Source organism: Lampris incognitus, chromosome 2 (assembly GCF_029633865.1).
Source record: "Lampris incognitus isolate fLamInc1 chromosome 2, fLamInc1.hap2, whole genome shotgun sequence".
In the NCBI taxonomy this organism is placed as follows: Eukaryota; Metazoa; Chordata; class Actinopteri; order Lampriformes; family Lampridae; genus Lampris; species Lampris incognitus.
Genome location: NC_079212.1, coordinates 29,854,097 through 29,873,620, shown reverse-complemented (window position 1 = coordinate 29,873,620; position 19,524 = coordinate 29,854,097). Strand labels below are relative to the sequence as shown.

At 42.5% G+C, this 19,524-nt stretch overlaps 1 protein-coding gene and 1 long non-coding RNA gene across 2 annotated transcripts; one reads left to right on the top strand and one right to left on the bottom strand.

The window, feature by feature from the left end:
* Positions 1 to 1,854: 1,854 nt before the first annotated feature.
* On the bottom strand, positions 1,855 to 12,790 carry znf362b (zinc finger protein 362b). The gene is made up of 8 exons (XM_056275085.1): positions 12,695 to 12,790; positions 10,865 to 10,927; positions 10,304 to 10,559; positions 6,673 to 6,991; positions 6,035 to 6,259; positions 5,560 to 5,638; positions 5,013 to 5,171; positions 1,855 to 2,161 (listed from the first exon to the last, which is right to left on the bottom strand). The coding sequence occupies exons 2-8, from the start codon at positions 10,925 to 10,927 to the stop codon at positions 2,045 to 2,047; spliced, it is 1,218 nt and encodes a 405-aa protein (XP_056131060.1). The 5' UTR covers positions 12,695 to 12,790; the 3' UTR covers positions 1,855 to 2,044.
* Positions 12,791 to 14,009: 1,219 nt separating this feature from the next.
* LOC130108103 (uncharacterized) lies at positions 14,010 to 18,026 on the top strand. Its single transcript, XR_008809849.1, has 4 exons — positions 14,010 to 14,121; positions 16,014 to 16,113; positions 16,823 to 16,953; positions 17,948 to 18,026. It is a non-coding gene; the product is annotated as an uncharacterized LOC130108103 (long non-coding RNA).
* The last annotated feature ends 1,498 nt before the right edge of the window (positions 18,027 to 19,524 follow it).

The window sequence follows — 19,524 nt, the reverse complement described above, 5'->3', positions numbered from 1 at the left end:
AGAGAACATGGGTTAAACAGTTATACAGATTACAGCTCTGGTACTCCATGCGTGGAAAAAAGAAATGCTTACACGACTGAATACTGCAGAACACAATACAGAGTAATGGAAGGTCGTGGAATGATAAAACAGTTAAGGCTTATACGTAAATAAATGGTATAAATCATGATTATTAATAATGTACTGGTAGGCTAAAATCATTACAGTAAGTTCATACATAAAACAGCTTTTACAAAACCCAAAATAGAACTGTCTATGAGAACTCAAAATAGGTACTATATGTGAGTTACATGTTTTACAGTACAGCAACATGTACATTTCCCCTTTATCTCAAAAAGAGAGAGTAAACTGAAGAGGCAGGGTCTGTTGTTGGCGTAAATATCTTCTTTTTTTTCAGGTCAGTGGCTTGAGTAACTTTTTTTTTACCTCTTTTGAAAACATACTATATACTGTATATGTATTTTACATTTTTCTCAGCTCCATCTCAGACGGTATGTCTAACCATAGCACCTTTTTTTTTTAACACAAGTGCCCTGAAGAATACAGGGTAACTTATTAGTACCATCCAGAGTAACCAGACGTTGATAGTTAGCATGAAAAAATACAACAAAACAATATCGTGTACAACAAAAAGATGACGAAAGAGAACTAACCTAAACAAAGGGAAAAAGCAACGCCTCCTCGTTTACTTGTCGTATAGGCCCTTGGATTATGATGTACTGCAGTTCATTTCAAATGGGTAAAGCTAGTTAGTGAGTGTACATGGAGTGGAAAACATACTTTACTGGGTCATAATAGCTATACAAGAACAACTTCACATTTTGGTCCCATGGTTAACTTTTAAAATATATTTTTTTCCCAACCCCACTTGGCTGAAATTGAAATTTCAACCTAAAATGGTTAAAAAAAAGAAAAGAAAAAAAAGCTGAAGTTAATACGTGTGCAGTGTATTCAACCTCGACTAACGACAGCATACGATTACCGCAAGAATTCTATCAGGAACAACAGGTTTGTAGCTTAATTCCTCGAAAATGGTGAAAAGCTAACAAAAATAACAAAATCTCTTTCTCAGAAAAAAACAACCTTACTAAGGTTTGTATGGCACGAGTAACCTGGACTTGAGGGAAACAATGGGAAGTAGAAGGGAAAAGGTGTTTCTATGATCATAGAGACTGCATCAGAACAAACATCTAAATATGGCATGATAAAAAATTTGGGATATAGTAAAACATTCTTTTCTTTTTTTTTTACATTTTCCTTTGTTCTTTTTTTTTGTTGCCTTAATTCAATATTAAACCCTTCTCAATACAATCAATTTTATATTTTTTAATTGTCGTCCACTGATTGCCTTTCTCAAAATTTAGATTTATATGACCCTGAAAACACAAGTTACAAAAAAATGTAAATAAAACAAACTCAAAAAGGTAACAGAGAGGACTTTTGTTTCGACACAGTCAATACTCTTAGCTGCCTCAAGTAACGCCTTTTGGCATTTCCATCTGACAAGATTGAAACAATTTGAGCCAAAAACCACAAGGCCTGAAAGTGCTTTAAGATTATCTTTGGATGTCTCCACAATACACCCAGCAAACCTTTTTCTGTCCTTTCTCAATTCATCGTGAGGGCAAATATCATCTGGCACATGTTGGAAACCCATTGCATGGAAGAAACAAAACAAAACGAAACAAAAACAAAGAAAAAAAACCCCAACTATTTCAATGTGGGCCAACACATCCGGCAGTTTACATGATGCCTACGAAAGTGCTTATTAAAGCTGACGTAAGCCATTCTTAGCCACCTGCTTCTCTGGACAATATCTCGCTGTACTGGTACATTCACAAAGATGATCTGTGCTCGTTTCAATAGACAGGCCTGTGCTGCGATGGATCGATGGGTCCCGTACACTCCTATCTAGCAGTGAATGCTTAGGTCAGGTGTCATATGCTAATGTAGGCCTTATGTAGATGGCTGTGCGTGCATGGCCCCTAAACTCCAGCGTTACATGGATTACAAATCCCATGTACTGCTGTGCAGCATTGAGATCTCAAATGAGGGAGATGCGTATGGGAATGCTGGGAGATTCGGTCCTCTGGGGTGACTGGTGGCTCACTAGGTGCTCCACCACGGTGTGTTTTGACATGTGCTTCATAAGGTAGGTTTCCTGTGAAAGGAGAAGACTCGTGAATCTGAGAATAGCATCAGACAAATGGGTAGGTGTTAGAAGTCTAAACAGGGGGTCTTGGTTTAAGCTTTTGGTTACTTGTCTAATGGTCACTTGGCTTTTAAATGTGGCACGAAATTTGCCTGCCTTTCTCACTCTCTCTCTCTGGTAGAGAACATGAAATCTAATTGCATGGCAACATCTGGACGTTTAACCGTATTTAACCTTTTCTTTAGTCGCAAACAAATATGCAACGCTCACGAAGTATGACCAGAGACTTTTTCAAAACTTCTGGGGTTCACTCCCTTTGGTATACACCAAATCCATGAAGCCTAATCACCCCTTAAAACACATTTTTACATGTCTCTAAGACAATTCTACTAGTAATTATATATTAGTCACGAGTAACTGTTTATTAATGATAGTAGCTATTCCAGTAATCACTAGTGGATGTCCCATTGTTACCAGTTACTTTTGACAAAGTCTAGTAGTTTAGTCACTATTCAATTTGACACTAATCATAATTTTTCATTTTGTCTAGTCAAATATTAAATTTCAAAATCAACATCTAGTTGTGACAAGTCTTTATTTCACTAGTGTTAAAAAACATGTCAAGTAAAAACATATATGCTGATGTCTTTATTTAGAATAGAAACTACTACTACTACTACTTTCGGCTGCTCCCGTTAGGGGTCGCCACAGCTCTCATTAAAAAGCTACTTGTCAATACTGATTGGCAAGTAGTAATAATTTAATTGTTTTAAGTGAAACTCCAAATGTCAACTAGTCATGGATGGTTACTAGTAACTACCGTATTTCCCGTTTTTTTTGTTTTTGTTTTGTTATTTTAACTTGTCTGGCTGGTCTTGCAACATAATATTCCAAAGCGACATATACAGTGTAACTTCCATCCATTATCCAAGCCCTTTATCCCAATTAAGGTCGCAGGATGCTGGAGCCTATCCTAGCAGTCATTGGGCGGCAGGCGGGGAGACACCCTAGACAGGCTACCAGTCCATCACAGGGCCGACACATTCACATCTAGAGACAATTTAGTATGGCTGATTCACTTGACCTATATGTCTTTGGACTGTGGGAGGAAACCGGAGCAAACCCATGCAGACACGGGGAAAACATGCAAACTCCACACAGAGGACGACCTGGGATGACCCCCATGGTTGGACAACCCCAGGGTTCGAGCCCAGGACCTTCTTGCAGTGAGGCAACTTTGCTAGCCACTGCGCCACCGTGCCGCCCCTAAGGGGCCCGAGCCGGATTCGAACACAGGCCGCTGCGGTAAGGACTCAGCCTTATGTGGTGCGTCCTCTACCAGGTGAGCCACCGGGGCTCGATGTAACTCTGTCAACGTAACATTGTAACTTTGGCAGACGAATACGCTGCATTTCAACTATAGCCACTAGATGGCACTGTTTGATCTTGTGACTCAGTTGAAAACGCTGTACCACCCATACAAATTGAATGAAAGTAGAACAGACACCGAACTGTTTGCCTGATCATTTAAGTAGTTCAACAGAAAATGGCAAGTGTTGCTATGTCGCCAACACAGGTCAGTGGGGCTGTAAATGTTAATACTACTCCACTGCTTGTTTGGTCGTTACTGCAAAACCTCACTTCAGTGAGTCTGCGACTTGCTGCAAGTCGGGTTGTATGGAAGTTAGCCCGCTACAATGGTCAAAGTTCTTTGCAATGGCTACAGTTCAAATAAAAATAACGGCCGCTCTGACCATCCTGCTATGCTGATTCGAACTGGAATGTCTGTTCTACTCATTCATGGTACCGCCGTATAAATTCGACTTATACACCGAAGCTACTTATATGTTTTTGTTTTTTTTTTCTTCACAACAGTGTGTTTTTTGCTGAGTACGGTTTGTCCTCTGGTGACATGTAGTCCAGGAAATATGGTAGTATATGATTAGTAGAACTGGATTTACCAGCACTACCTAAATAGAGACAAATAGTTAATGAAAAGGTGATATCTAATATGTGACGCCTCATAATGTTCAATTGATAAGCAGGTTAGTATTTTCCTAGTAAGAATATAATTGTGACTAATACCTTTAAATTAGGTACGAGCAACTGAAATAAAATAACTAGTGATATAGTAAAAAAAGAGAAGTGACTAGTCATAATCAAGTTATTAACTCGTGCTTATTCTAATAGAGACTGTAGAAACTGATAATGTAATAAATTCCCAATAATGTAATAACCCCGATAATGTAATAAAAATCTGCTCTTGAGACCAGTGAAAATGCAATAAAACCTGATAATGTAATAACTTCCTGATAATGTAATAAAGTGCATGTCCCAATAATGTAATAAACTTTTTACCAATAATGTAATAAACTTTTTACCAATAATGTAATAATGTGTTACATTAACGGGACGTTATTAGGGTTAGGGTTAGCTATGATATATAGTTTATTACATTATTGGGAAATGCACTTTATTACATTATCAGGAAGTTATTACATTATCAGGTTTTATTGCATTTTCAATGGCCTCAAGTGCATTTTTTTATTACATTATCAGGGTTGTTACATTATCGGGATTTATTACATTATCAGGTTCTACAGAGACTATATATATATATATATATATATATATATATATATATATATAACATAAAGATAGTATCTAATTTTTAGCAACTAGTGACTTTACAACAGCGACTACTGAGATTCAGAAAAGCAAATAGTGTTAGAAAAATAAGTACTTGCGTCTAACCTTTTGGGACTAATGCCTCAAAATGAATAAGAGAAAACATGCATACATTCTCAGCGAGACAAATTAAGACATTTCTTCCTACCCAGGTGGTCTGTGATGTACTTACTGAGGTGTATGCCCGGCCACACATACTACAGCAATAGGCTTTAGCGTTTTTGATGGCGTGCGCTGACAAGTGGATCTGCAGTGATGCTGAGTCAGAGTAGGCACGGTAGCAGTTGGGACATTTATACGGCTTATCTTTATTGTGCTGCCGCTGGTGAGACTGCTCAAGAAGAAAGACAGCAAACAGGAAAAAGTTGATGTTGTTTCCATTTCATAGGGTTCCTTTGTACTTACAAAAAAAAAACAAAAAAAAAACCCAAAGCAACATCAAACTGGTTTGCTTTTTATATCCCTATATTGGGCAGATATTTTTAGCTGTTTAGATAACCCCTTCATTATATTCTTAGAAACGCTTTAGTCTTCCTACTTCTGAATTGCTGTTGTTATCTTTTTTTTTTAATGTAAGCAACCCATCAAATCTTGAACATCAATAAAACATGACTTGATTTGACCTTTTTAAATGATTACTGAGTAGCTGAAGTACATTCTCTGCTGTGAGGTAAAATACAATGTTGTGACAGAGCTGAGTTGTGGGGTTATGTACTGACCTGGAGGTTTGATAACTGCGTGAAGGCCTTTTCACATCCTGGGTGGGCGCATTTATAAGGCCGGTCACCAGTGTGGATTCTGTGACAAGATGGTAAGAAATGTTTGAAAAGTCATGCAATACATTGGAAAGTCGCATTATTGAGGAACATGGGATGATAAGCCCAACTTAAGATGTAGTGCCATTTTCAAACAAAAGCAACATATATGCTGAAATCATGCTGAAACTCCGTGTTGGACAGTGATTCAGATTTTTCAGTTTTCCTGAACACTTTCAGAATGTGCATTGAAATGGATGACATCACTATTTTAATTTTCAAACTATCAAACAATATATTTTGGGTAACTATTATTAATTATTTCATCTTACAAAGTGAATTTTATAGGATCTGACTTAAACCCTGGGATCTGAAACTGACAGACAATGCTGCTGGTTTCCAATCCCTGTCTGACTGGGGTCATGCGGTCCAGACTGACCTGGTGTGCTGCTGCAGGTGTGAGAGCTGGCGGAAGGAGTTCTCGCAGTAGGAGCAGTGGTAGGGCTTGATGCCCAGGTGGATACGCAGGTGCTGAGCCAGGTAGGAGGCGTTGGCAAACGATTTGGAGCAGTGAGGACACTTGTGGGGCTTGGCCTCCGTATGGGACTTGGAGTGGATCTGCATATCCGACTTGGTGAAGAAAGTGAGCGGGCACACTTTGCATCTGGGTAACAGACGAACATAAAGTGCAAACAAACAAGTCAGGTGCCTTCTGCCATGAGAGTATGCCATTAAAGCAACATGCTGTGTAAACTCTGCATAGACCTCCGGAGACTCAGAGGTGCTATATATCAGCACTGTACCTCCCAGAGGAACTGAGGTGTCCCCCAAGAGCATACCTATTTTTTAAAAATGTAAGATTTTCTTTGACACCTTTGACTAGATGTTATATCTTTGAGGGGTATATCATCTTATTCTAGATCAGTATTCACACGGCAGGGTTAATCTTTCCAAACTGCCATGACAGCAACTACAGACATGCATGATACAGTACTGAAAAACAGGATTGCCTCTTAGTGAGAGCATTATGACAATTGTTGGCAACATCTGCTGAGAAAAAAAAAACTTTTTCCCAACCTGTAGGTTTTGCCCTCTTTGGGTGCGACAGTGACACAGCCTTGGTCAGCTAGGATGGGGTAGGGAACCACCAGTAAAGGACCAGAAGGGTTCTCAGCTTTGATCTTCTTCCGACCTCTGGGCGCTTTGGGTGGAGGGCCTAGGAGTCCCGCCAGACCCCCGGCTTTCATGTGTTCCATGCCAGGGCCACTGGCCAGCCCAGAGATGATGTTTATGGACGGGGCCCCACCCAGGCGGTTATGGCTGCTGGAGGTGGGTGTTGTGGGGGTCAGGGCCTCTGAGGTGCTGTGGTTGTCAGGTCTAGATGAAGGGGCCAGACCTGTGGCAGTGGGAACCAGAACCACGTTAGAAACAGTCAGAATCGGTTTTAGTTGTCAAATTTTCACAGATCAGGAACTTGACATGGAGGGTTAATCACCGGGATATGACAACAAAGCACAAAAATATAAATCTAACATTTTGTAAAAAGAACTGAGCCCTACAGATATAAGTAAAAGTCTCTGATTCAGTCATGAATCATAGTTAAGAGACTCAGTCCCTGCACACTCATACTTTCCTTTTTTGGGTCATTTGTTTAGTCACTTTCAAGACATGTCATACCACTGTTACGTCAGTGATACTCAGATCTATGCCTCTGCCAAACCCAATAACCTGAATCAACTGTCCTCCCTCCATGATTGCTTAGCTGCCACCAAAGACTGGATGTCCTTTAATTTCGTCCATCTAACCTGAAGTTCTCTTAATTGGTCCTGAGAACTTTGCCACTGCAGTTGACCAGTTTATTGGTCCACTTCATTCAAACATCAAACCTACCACTAAAAACCTTGGTATCCTCTTTGACCAGAATATGTCTTTCGATCACCATGTTACCAAGCTTGTCCAATCCTCTTTTTCAGCTAAATATTGCAAAAATCAGAAATATTTTGTCTTTTAAGGATATCGAAAAATTAATTCACCCTTTCATTTTCTCTCATCTAGATGAATGTAACTCCCTCTGCTCTTGCCTCAACCAAGCTACTTTAAATCGTCTACAGTTGGTTCGGAATGCAGCTGCTAGACTACTAACTAGAACTAGCCATAGGTCCCATATTACCTCTATTCTTGCATCCCTCCACTGGCTTCGTGTAAAATTCAGAATAATCTATAAAATCTTATTGATTACATTTAAAGCACTGCTTGATCTTGCCCCCAGTTACATTTCTGATCTTCTCATTCCACTTCCCGACCACTCCGATCCTCAAACCTTGGTCTTTCATCCATCCCTTACTCCAACTGAAAAACAAAGGTGACCATGCCTTTGCAGTTTTAGCCCCAAGCCACTAGAATAATCTTCCCCAATCCATTAGATTAACTGAATCTTTGGGACTGTTTTAAGTGGCTTCTAAAAACCCATCTTTTCAGGCAAGACTTTTTATAGATTCCCACCCCTGCTTTCTGTTTTGTCTCGTTTTTAGTTTGATCCGTTACTCCCTATGCCATGTCTTATTCAATTTATTTTATGTATTTATTCGTATTTTGTGTATTGAGTGTAAAGCACTTTGTAACTGTATGTTTTTAAAAGCACTATATACAATTTTGCTTGCTTGCTTTCCTTTTTCTCCCCAATTGTACCCGGCCAATTACCCCACTCTTCCGAGTCATCCCGGTCGCTGCTTCACCCCCTCTGCTGATCCGGGGAGGGCTGCAGACTACCACATCTTCTCCAATACATGTGGAGTTGCCAGCCGCTTCTTTTCACCTGACAGTGAGGAGTTTCATCAGGAGGACGTAGCTTCACCAGGGGGACGTAGCACATGGGAGGATCATGCTATTCCCCCCAGTCCCCCTTCCCCCCCAAACAGGCGCCCCAGCCGACCAGAGGAGGCACCAGTGCAGCAACCAGGACAAATACCCACATCCTGCTTCCCACCCGCAGACACAGTCAATTGTGTCCATGGGACAGAAAAACTCCCTTAACTGAAGAATCACCATTTATGCATGCTCAATAATCCAGGTAAGGAAATCAAAGAAAGTTGAATCAGTTCATCTGGACACATTTACTGAGAGAGAAACATTTAATCACTCATCTAAGTGACCTCTTCGGTCTAAAATGACTGCAGGTATCCCCACCCTTATAAACAATACAGTGGCATAACGACCAAAAACAACGATTGGTAGGAACATCAGGTGCATCTGCTTTAGTTAGGTTTACTATGTGCAGGAGCAAAATGGAGAGAGGCTCATCTAAATTCTTCATTGGCATGTTACCTTTTTCCCCACTTTTCGTCTTATTTGAGACCCCCCCCCCCTCCCCCCAATAAATCAGCATCTCAATTCAAACCACTTTCAAGCCAGAAATAACGTCCCACAGTACTGATTACATACTTTATGTTCTTTTGTCCTTTTCGGTACAACTGCATAATGTCAAACTAGTCTGGTGAACTGCTGTACACTCACCATCATAACTCATCACCGAGGCCTTGCACCCATCCCTACGTACCTGAGAGCATACTGCATGAGTCCTATTACATCTTGAACTTTACCTTTGCAGTGTATGCAAGACCCAGTTGTCTGTGTGTACTGGTTATCATGTAAGCGGTCTCTGCATCACTGCCACCACCACTAAAGTCCTGTATATTAAGAGGAAGTGACTCTGATTCTGAAGGTATTACATTCATTTCAAATGGCCCCCACCCCCATTCCCACAGGAACTGGCTTGTTGTACCTGAGCGATGGTTGATTCTGCCTTGTTGCTCACTGATCTGTCGCATGTGCCAGTCTTCCCACAATCCTTTGGACTTCACTGCTGATTTATCGTCCATGTTGCCATCTGAGGAAGATTGATGGCAGTTAAAACAGAGGATAGAGTGTACTTAACGCTCCGAAAAACTTAAGGGCATTCATTTTAAAACTCACACATTGTAGAATGCTTAGGTATGATGACAAGGCACAAAGCACAATCCACAAATCCACAATCATGGTATCTCATCAAGTTGACATAGACAAAATTTTGTGAAATTGATTTTGTTTGCAAACTCCTTTCTTTTTGTGTGTGGCTTTTTCCCCTCTTTTTCTCACCGATTGTACTTGGCCAATTACCCCACTCGTCTGAGCCATCCCGGTCACTGCTCCACCCCCTCTTGCCAATCCGGAGAAGGCTGCAGACTACCACATGCTTCCTCCGATACATGTGGAGTCACCAGCTGCTTCTTTTCACCTGACAGTGAGGAGTTTCGCCAGGGGGACGTAGCGCATTGGAGGATCACGCTATTCCCCTCAGTCCCCCCCCCCCCGAACAGGCTCCCTGACCGACCAGAAGAGGCGCTAGTGCAGTGACCAGGACACATACCCACAATCCGGCTTCCCACCCGCAGACACGGCCCATTGTGTCTGTAGGGACGCCCGACCAAGCCGGCGGTAAAACAGGGATTTGAACCGGTGATCCCTGTGTTGGTAGGCAACGAAATAGACTGCTACATTACCAGGACGCCCTGCCAACTCCTTTCTTAAGATGTTTGCTGATGTTGAAAATGTATCCAACGAATTGGTTGACTTGCTCTTCCACTTTACTGTTATTAAACACCTGCTATCATGGATATTATAGACCAGCACTGGGCATTACACAGTTTTAAAAAGGGGTGTTAGACTGTACCTGGTCCAGAGCTGGAGGCAGGGCGAGCGTGCAAAGCAATGTCTGGCTGCCCAGAGCCCTGGGGCTGGGCGTGGTGAGCGGGGACCTGTTGGGGTTGAGGTTTTTGCACCGGCATCCCATGCTGCGCATCTGAGGGTGAGGCGGAAACCAGCAAGGGCTGTTGGGAAGGATTGGAGGTAGGTGGCAGGTGCAGGGGTCGGATCTTCTCAGCCATCAGCTGCTCCTTGATCTTGTTAATGAGCACCAGGTTATCCAGCTGAAAGGGTTAACGGGTCATGCTCAACAGAAAACAGTCACCGTGTGTGAATGTCATTCACGCCCCAAAAATGCAATCAGAGTCCGGAGGCGCCAACTGGTAGAGATTAAGGTATCTAGGTTTATAAATCGTAGGAAGTAGGATAACTTTTTAATTTTGGATGAAAAAGGCTGAAGAATATAAGTACTAACTATTTGGGGTCACTGGATTGGTAACAGATGACTAAGAAGACATTCACACATGGACATAAATGGTACTGGAAGATGACTACACATTAGCCCAATGTCAGAACATCATGGACTTACCTGGCCTGGCATAGAGGGAGGAGGTGGCCAGAAATACGGGTTGTTAAATCGTGGCTCTGCCATCTTGATATATATATTAAAAAAAAGAGAATTGCTTGAGTTTTACTCAGTCAAACACTTTAATTTATTCCTGAACCAAAAGCAACATCTTATAATTAACCTTTAACCCTGTTACAGTTATGTTCATGGGAAAATAATCTAACGTTAGATCAGAAATTAAACTTCTGTCATTTTGAGTTCTGAAGACTTGCAAGGAGCAACACATTTTGTGAAACTTTGAGACAACTATCTATAAAATGAATAGAAAGCAAGGTTGATCAAGCCCTCACACTGTCAGGATTAGGAGAACAGAGACTCAACAGGCTCGTCCATATTATTACACCTGGTTAATTCATGTCATATTCCTATGACATAGCACTGCAGAATTGAAGTGAGTAATATATCGATTCAAAGTATGGAAAACCTTTTTAATCTTCTCATCAGAAAAGCATCTCTGTGTTACAGTTGGTTTTTTTTACAGGTTTTCACAAAACCTGACTGGGGTAACGTCCATTAAGAGGGCATCTTAAAAATAAAAATGAAGTCAAGACCGAAAATTATAAAAATGACATGGGGGGGGGAGCATCGTGATTGGATAATTCCAACATCCTCTTTAGTGCATCCCCCCCATGGTGTTACACAGATACATGTGCAGCGCGATGATGGCAGGGATTCTTGTGATGCAATCTGGTCCATCGACTAAACGTCGACTACTAACGACATCAGCGGACTCTACTGTCGACTAGAAATGACATTCGACAGATGCCCTACGTATTATTATTATTATTAATATTATTTTAGTGTAGCCATTTTATCTCTTGGCAATATTGTTCACCATCTATTCCTCTTGTCCGCGTATGAAGTGTAGGTCGTTGTGTTACAGAGAGAGAGAGAGAGAGAGAGAGAGAGAGAGAGAGAGAGAGAGAGAGAAAGAGAGAGAGAGAGAGAGAGAGAGAGAGAGAGAGAGAGAGAGAGAGAGAGAGAGAGAGAGAGAGAGAGAGAGAGAGAGAGAGAGAGAGAGAGAGAGAGAGAGAGAGAGAGAGAGAGAGAGAGAGAGAGAGAGAAAAACGAGAGGAAACTTTTCATCTGTTGACTTTCGGACATGTCGGTTGGCGTGAACGTCGGCGATATGCGGCGATAAGCGGGATGCGCGCGCCGCGGCCCTCGGCTACGGCGCCTGTCACACTCGGCACAGTTTTGTTAAAACATTTCCAGACAAAAGAGAAACAAAAATGGCAGCCTTATTTTTATAAGGCGAGGACGCCATATTCTGCAGACCCCCAAAAATTAGGGAGCATGGACGTGTTTTGTATGTGGGGGCAAGGAAGGAGCCGATGCCGACACAAAAGGTGCGCTTATCATGTCGAAGGCATGAACGATTGTTTACGGCGAATTGCAGGTTTGAATAGCCCGGCCTCCCCACCGCTTAAAAAAACTGACACTTCCTACAACAACCATGCCCTGCACACACACACACACACACACACACACACACAAAAAGAGCAAGGAAATAGGTAAGATGCTTTCTCGACCCAACTAAACAGTGTAATAAAACAACGGCATCGATGCCTAATGAGTCACCATGTAGCGATCGCACATTGCCTTGTCCCTCGAAAGACATTGTACCAAAAAATCACTTTTGATATATATATTTTTTTTTTATATTCTGCAACTTTTTGACGAATCAACGGGCAGCGGATGTATTTCGTGCATTAGGTGCACAATGCACGCATCTGGAGGCTGAGAAAAACCTGCACAATTATAACGACATGACAAGACGTGCACAAATACCTTATGTCCCGATTGCAGATATTGTCTTGGCGAATACAGCTATACTATAAAAGGTTGGTGTTCTCTCCGCCTGCCTCCAAACGGACCAACGCTTCCGGGTCGTTTTGTTCACTTCTGGGTGCTGCAGGCTCAGCCAGACACGGGAAATTATCATAACATTGCTTTGATTTTTTTTTTTTACATGACCTACTCCCCCCCCCCCCCCGTCAAATATAAAGCACATTTTAGACAGCAGATGCACGACTTCACTATACCTCTATTGTACCAGCGGGTCCCCGAATAGCTAACATTAACAAGACAACATCCGGGGGGAAGGGGGAGCTTTCGTTTTCCTCATTCAGTGAAAGCACGTAGAAAATGGTCGAGTCTTATGCCATCGACACAAGTAGGTTAAAGCTCCTCCATAAAGCCTTATAGAAAGGGCAGGTGTGTGACAGCAGTGACAGAGCTGGCAAAATCCTCATATTGTGCTTCGTCAGCAAATTCAGCCACACGTCTGACATGAATATCGAGGGCAGCCAGCGGGATGGCTTCCGTGTTCTGATTATTTTGCAGAACACCGCTGAATTTCAAAATCAACAATTTGACTGTTCAAACCAAATCGCACCCCCCACCCCCCTTTCCGGAATGTCCTCCCCTATTCTCCCCCACGTGACTGACCTTCAACGTTGAATTGTGGTTGAACATAATGTCAGTCGTCTTTATGTGTGCACGCTCAGTAATCCAGGTATGAAAATCACTGAAAGTTGGATCAGGTCATCTAGACACAAAACGTTTATTGAGAGAAACGTCGTGTCCAGATGACCTGATTCAACTTTCTGTGAATGTCAGTTGTTGGTGCCAACGTTGAAAAAAACACCGTTATAACCAGTTATGAAGTGGTTATAGAAACCATGTCGCGACTCGCTTTGCACAATCGAAACAACATTCAGCAGTGACTCAACCTTGACCCACGACGCTGACTCAACCCTGAATAAACGTTGAAACCAGGCCCCAAGAACACCACCGTGCAACTGCCCCAGTATGCCTAATGACGATTTTGAGGGCAGTGGTGCAATGGGATAATTCAAAACCATCGCAGTCTGACGCAGGGCCAGATTCTCATTGGCACCAGTACATCCCAGCTTGGCGTACGCTTGATATGAGAGTGAGTCCTGGTGCCGCTCACAGTGGCTGTGTGGAGGTCCCTACTAGCCAGCTGTCCCACCAACACCATCTCCCCCCACACCGACACGCCTTCCCTCCGTCATCAGCGCTGGGTTAACTAGAGTGTCCTCATCAGGCTTCGGACTTCGTCGTCTATTTGTCAGCTGGACTTTCACATATTTGTTTTAGATTTTTTTGATGGTGTAATTTGTTATTAAAGAAACGACTCTTTTCACTCAGGCCCCAAGAGTTACTGTGTTAGAAATGCGGCGCGTGCGTCGGTAAGTGTTTCACCTGTTTCATATCTGATTGGTCATTTAGTTACTTGTTAGAAGACAGCCTGCGGTAATGTGTGAGACTTCATCACTGCTGGCTGTTATTACGTAATTCTAACGAACAAACCCACATGTCAATATGAATTGATGGAGAAGTTGTGATCACAGTTAATGGTTAATATAATATTGTAAACTATTAATAAGACACGTTAGTCCCTAGTTAACGGGTCTGACCCTTTAGCCGAGCGGTTAGTGATGTCGCCTTGTGGTGCAGTACGCCCCGTATCGAATCCCCCACCGGGCAAGGAAATAACCGGTTACAATATGTTGGTTCTCTCTCTCTCTCTGGTGAAGTAGATATCCATCCGTCCCTTCTCCAAACCTCTTATCCCGCTCTCAGGGTCGCGGGGATGCTGGAGCCTATCCCAGCAGTCATTGGGCGGCAGGCGGGGAGACACCCTGGACACATACATATACATCTCAAAGTTGTTAAATGGCAGAACAAGCTTGTTTCGTGCTCAATGCACTCATCCGCTGCCTACATGGTTACAGTAAACATCCTTATTTATACCGGTTGCAACCGTAGGTGACAACTTTGAGTTATAAAAAAGTGTCTTTGCTCCTGAATTGTTGAGCTCTTTTTTCTACATCGAAGGTTTCATTGCAACATTCTGTGGACACACACGCACGCACACACACACACACACACATATATATATATATATAGCGTTTTTTTCCCAAACCGTCAATGGTGTTGTGAGTGCTCGACTAATGAGGAGCGGAATATCAACACGGATACAGGAAAACTGTATCTGTGTATCCATCCTGTATCCGTGTTGATATATATATAATCCAGTAAGTCAAGTAAATTCTTTATGAGACACTACAAGCCTGTTTCATGCCATAAGCAATCATCAGCTATCATAAGCATACTCATAATCAAAAACATAAATGCATAAAGCATAAGCTTAATCAGCAGCAGCTGTCATAAGCTGTCATAAGCATGCCATAAGGCGGTATGGTGCACTGCTGCCTATGAGATTGGGCAAGGCCTCGCCTAATAGACTGTCTCTCCATTAGACCTCTGGCTGTAACTGCATTAGACCTCTGGCTGTAACACAAGTAAAAAAAACTTAAAAAAGTTCAGTGAGAGTGTAGTAATCTTAAAAGTCCCCTGCCCATCCACTGATGTCAAGGTAGTATCACTTCTTCCAATAAATGTCACTGGCAAAATTAATTTGTACTGGACACAGTCCCATTGCATGCTTGACCTATGTTGAGGAAAATAAAGATTTTTAGAACTCAGTGGGAGACTTAGAAAAAGAAAAAATGAGAACAGCAGCAATGCACTGACCAGATGTCCTGTAGGCATTTTATGCTGCAGTTTTTGACCTATAGCTGCCCTTGTCAGAATCATAAGGGGGTGGCAATTTATGGCACATTAAGAAACAAAATTGCCAGATGTTTCTTCCCATCTAAAGAGAAAGAAAGGATGCCACTTTATTTTGTCATTGTATTCTAACCATGACTTGTATTACAATTAATTTGTTCTCTGCATTTAAACCCATCCTATTGTATAGGAGCAGTTGGCAGCTGCAACGCCTGGGGCCCAACTCCAGTTCCTCTTTCCGTTGCCTTGGTCAGGGGCACACACAGGAGTATTAACCCTAAAATGCATGTCTTTTTGATGGTGGGGGGAAACCTGAGCACCCGGAGGAAACCTGCACAGACTCGGCGATAACATTCAATCTCCACACAGAAAGGGCCTGGTATGGCCTGGGGATCGAACCCAGGACCTTCTTGCTGTGAGGCAACAGCGCTAACCTTCTGGGCCACCGTGCCGCCACACTACCAGCTACCAACACGTATCGTTTTCCGCATACTTTTATTTCTGTTAGGTCTGGCTTCTGATACTGGTCTCACTCCCCATCGGACAAGGCTGCACAGAGGAAGAGTTGGAATAAAGCACTGATAAGTGTTGTGCCCAGTGTCCGGTTGGTAAGTACAAGCATGTAACCAGGCAAAGCCCGGTGTTATAGAATTTTAAGACTCCCCAGCAGAATCTGAATCCCCATGGTGGGAACGGGCTATAGTTAGGGTTAGGGAGTTAGGGTTGGGGGGGGGGTGTTAGGGTTAGCCTAACCTAACCTAGCCTCATGCCGAGGGGACTCAGATTCTGCAGGGGAATCGGAAAATTCTATAACACTGGGAACTGGGTAAAGAATACGATATTGCACTCATCTTTAATTCTAGTATTTTGTGAACTCATTTGAATGTTTTCACTTTTCAGTCTATTTACCCAATTAAGTTGCTCTGCTACTTTCTGGGCTTTTATAAAGTGAGAAGCTGTAATCAGAGTCTATCGCAGTGTGGTCCCAATTTAAAATGCATATGCAAAAGATGTGGTGGTGGCTACACTGACAAACAGGATGGACAGACGCTTTCGGTGCACTTCGTGTCATGTCATAAGTAATGCTTCCCTCTCAATGTCATTTGGTAGATTGTAAGACGAAATCACATCTTACCATTTCAAGTGAAACAAACCTTTAGGATTTATGTCATTAGTAATAAGTTGGGTTCATGTCGACAAATAGTAAGGACAGCCAAGGACTTTAATATACATATGAAAAACTCTGGTTGTCCTGTTAGGACTGTTTCTTCATACTATGGACTGACACAGAAAACACTATTTCTGGTTTGTTGCTAGAAGGAGAGATGGTGGAAAAGTGCTGTTCCTCCAAGAATACTGCTGAATGAACCTACAAGGATGGATGCGTCAACACAGACCCCAATGGACTAAGCTGCCACACACATGTTCTTCATGTGACGTCTGTAAAAGTAGGTGAAGCCAGTCTTACTAAAGCAGCTGCGATCCAAGCAGATAGTTCAAATCAGTCCCAACCATTGTCACATGCATCATATACTACTACTACTACTACTACTACTACTACTACTTTTGGCTTCTCCTGTTAGGAGTCGCCACAGCGGATCATCCGTTTCCATCTCTTCCTGTGCTCTGCATCTTCCTTCATGCCAGCCACCTGCATGTCCTCCCTCACCACATCCATAAACCTCCTCTTTGGCCTTCTTCTTTTACTCTTGTCTGGCAGCTCCATATTCAGCATCCTTCTCCCAGTATACCCAGCATCTCTCCTCCACACATGTCCAAACCATCTCAATCTTGCCTCTGTTGCTTTGTCTCAACCTGAGCTGTCCCTCTAATATCCTCGTTCTTAATCCTGCCCTTCTTCACTCCCAGTGAAAAGCTTAGCATCTTCAACTCTGCCACCTCCAGCTCCGCCTCCTGTCTTTTCGTCAGTGCCACTGTCTCCAAACTATACAACATAGCTGGTCTCACAACCATCTTGTAAACCTTCCCTTAACTCTTGCTGGTACCCTTCTGTCGCAAATCCAACCCAGTCGCATGGACTTTCGTGATGGCATCACGTTAATTAATCTATCGTGATACCATCACGATTATGACCTGATTTATGTGATGTGGTCACGATCTGATAGAACCCTAACCCTAACCCTAACCTTCGTGACCACATCACGTAAATCAGGTCATAATCGTGATGGTATCACGATCGAAAGTCCGTGCGACTGGGTAGCGCAAATCACTCCTGACACTCTTCTCCACCCACTCCATCCTGCCTGCACTCTCTTCTTCACCTCTCTTCTGCACTCATTTTTACTTTGAACAGTTGACCCCAAGTATTTAAACTCATCCACCTTCATCTCCTTGCATCCTCACCATTCCACTGTCCTCTCTCTAGTTCATGCATAGGTATTCTGTCTTGCTCCTACTGACTTTCATTCCTCTTCTCTCCAGTGCATACCTCCACCTCTCCGGGCTCTCCTCAACCTGCTCCCTACAGATCACAATGTCATCTGCGAACATCATAGTCCATGGAAACTCCGTCCTGATCTCTTCCGTTAACCTGTCCATCACCATTGCAAACAAGAAAGGGCTCAGAGCTGATCCTTGGTGTAATCTCACCTCCACCTTGAACCCATCTGTCATTCCAACTGCACACCTCACCATTGTCACACTGCCCTCATACATATCCTGCCCCACCCCCACTTACTTATCTGCCACTCCCGACTTCCTCATACAATATCACACCTCCTCTCTCGGCACCCTAGAGAGGAGGTGTGATATGCTTTCTCTAAACCTACAAAGACACAATGTAACTCCTTCTGACCTTCTCTATACTTCTCCATCAACATTCTAAAAGCTCCACATGCATCATGTTCATTATATTGTAAACCTCTTGAATGGAGTCTCTATAGCTGGATCTCCAAATACCATGGGCGTATTTGCCCTTCAAATGTAGACTGGACTGTGAAGTGCCCTCATATGCGATGCAAGAATGGTGCCAACCAAGATGAGCTGCAGAGATGCCAGCCTACTAAAAGGTGTGAGAGACTAAATTTAAACATTGTTTCGAATTCAGCAAGCAAACAAACCATACTCCTTACAGACTTGAATTTCCTGTCAATGCGTATAGCCACAGAGCAAGTTGTTTGGTAACAGTATAAATGTTGTAAGGAGAAACAAATCATAGCCAGCTTAATCTTACATTTTTCAACTGTTCCTGAGTGTTGACCCAAAATGCACATTTTCTAATGGTGGTGTATTCAAATGAAGCTTGTTTTCCCTTTCTCCTTCCTTCTTTTTTCTCTTCTTTGGCTAACAGACGCTGTGTCAACATGTCTCTTCCTGTATGTGTGGAGGAAGGCTTTGTGAGTTTGTTGCAGCTTTCCAACCTTTTTTTCTCTGTCTCTTACATTCTCAGATTTTGTGGTTACAACCTTAAGAATTACAACACGAAGGCAGTTTTACTGAAACTTTTATCGCAGCCATAGGCGTAAAGGTTTTTTAGGGTTAAGTCTATCAACCATTTTGATTTTCTTTTCTCTGAGGTAGGCATATTTATTGGAGAAAAAAAAACACCACATGTATCACACAGATACAACAATGGTCTGTGATTCGTTTAATATGTTTTTATATAGTTTTCCACTTGTTCTTCCAGGTGTTGGTGACACTCAAGAGTATCGGATGAAATGTTTTAACATTACAATGACAACTGCAGCAATGGCTACTGCCACAACTACAACTCTGCCTGCAATTACAATGAACACAGTGTCAAAAAAGAAGAAAGAAAGCCACTTTATATGTCATTGTATTCTTACAGTGACTTTGTTCTCTGCATTTAACCCATCCTATTATATAGGAGCAGTGGGCAGCTGCAGCACCCGGGGACCAATTCCAGTTCTTTTTTCCATTGCCTTGCTCAGGGGCACAGACAGGAGTATTAACCCTAACATGCATGTCTTTTTGATGGTGGGAGGAAACCAGAGCACCCGGAGGAAATCCACACAGACACAGGGAGAATATGCAAACTC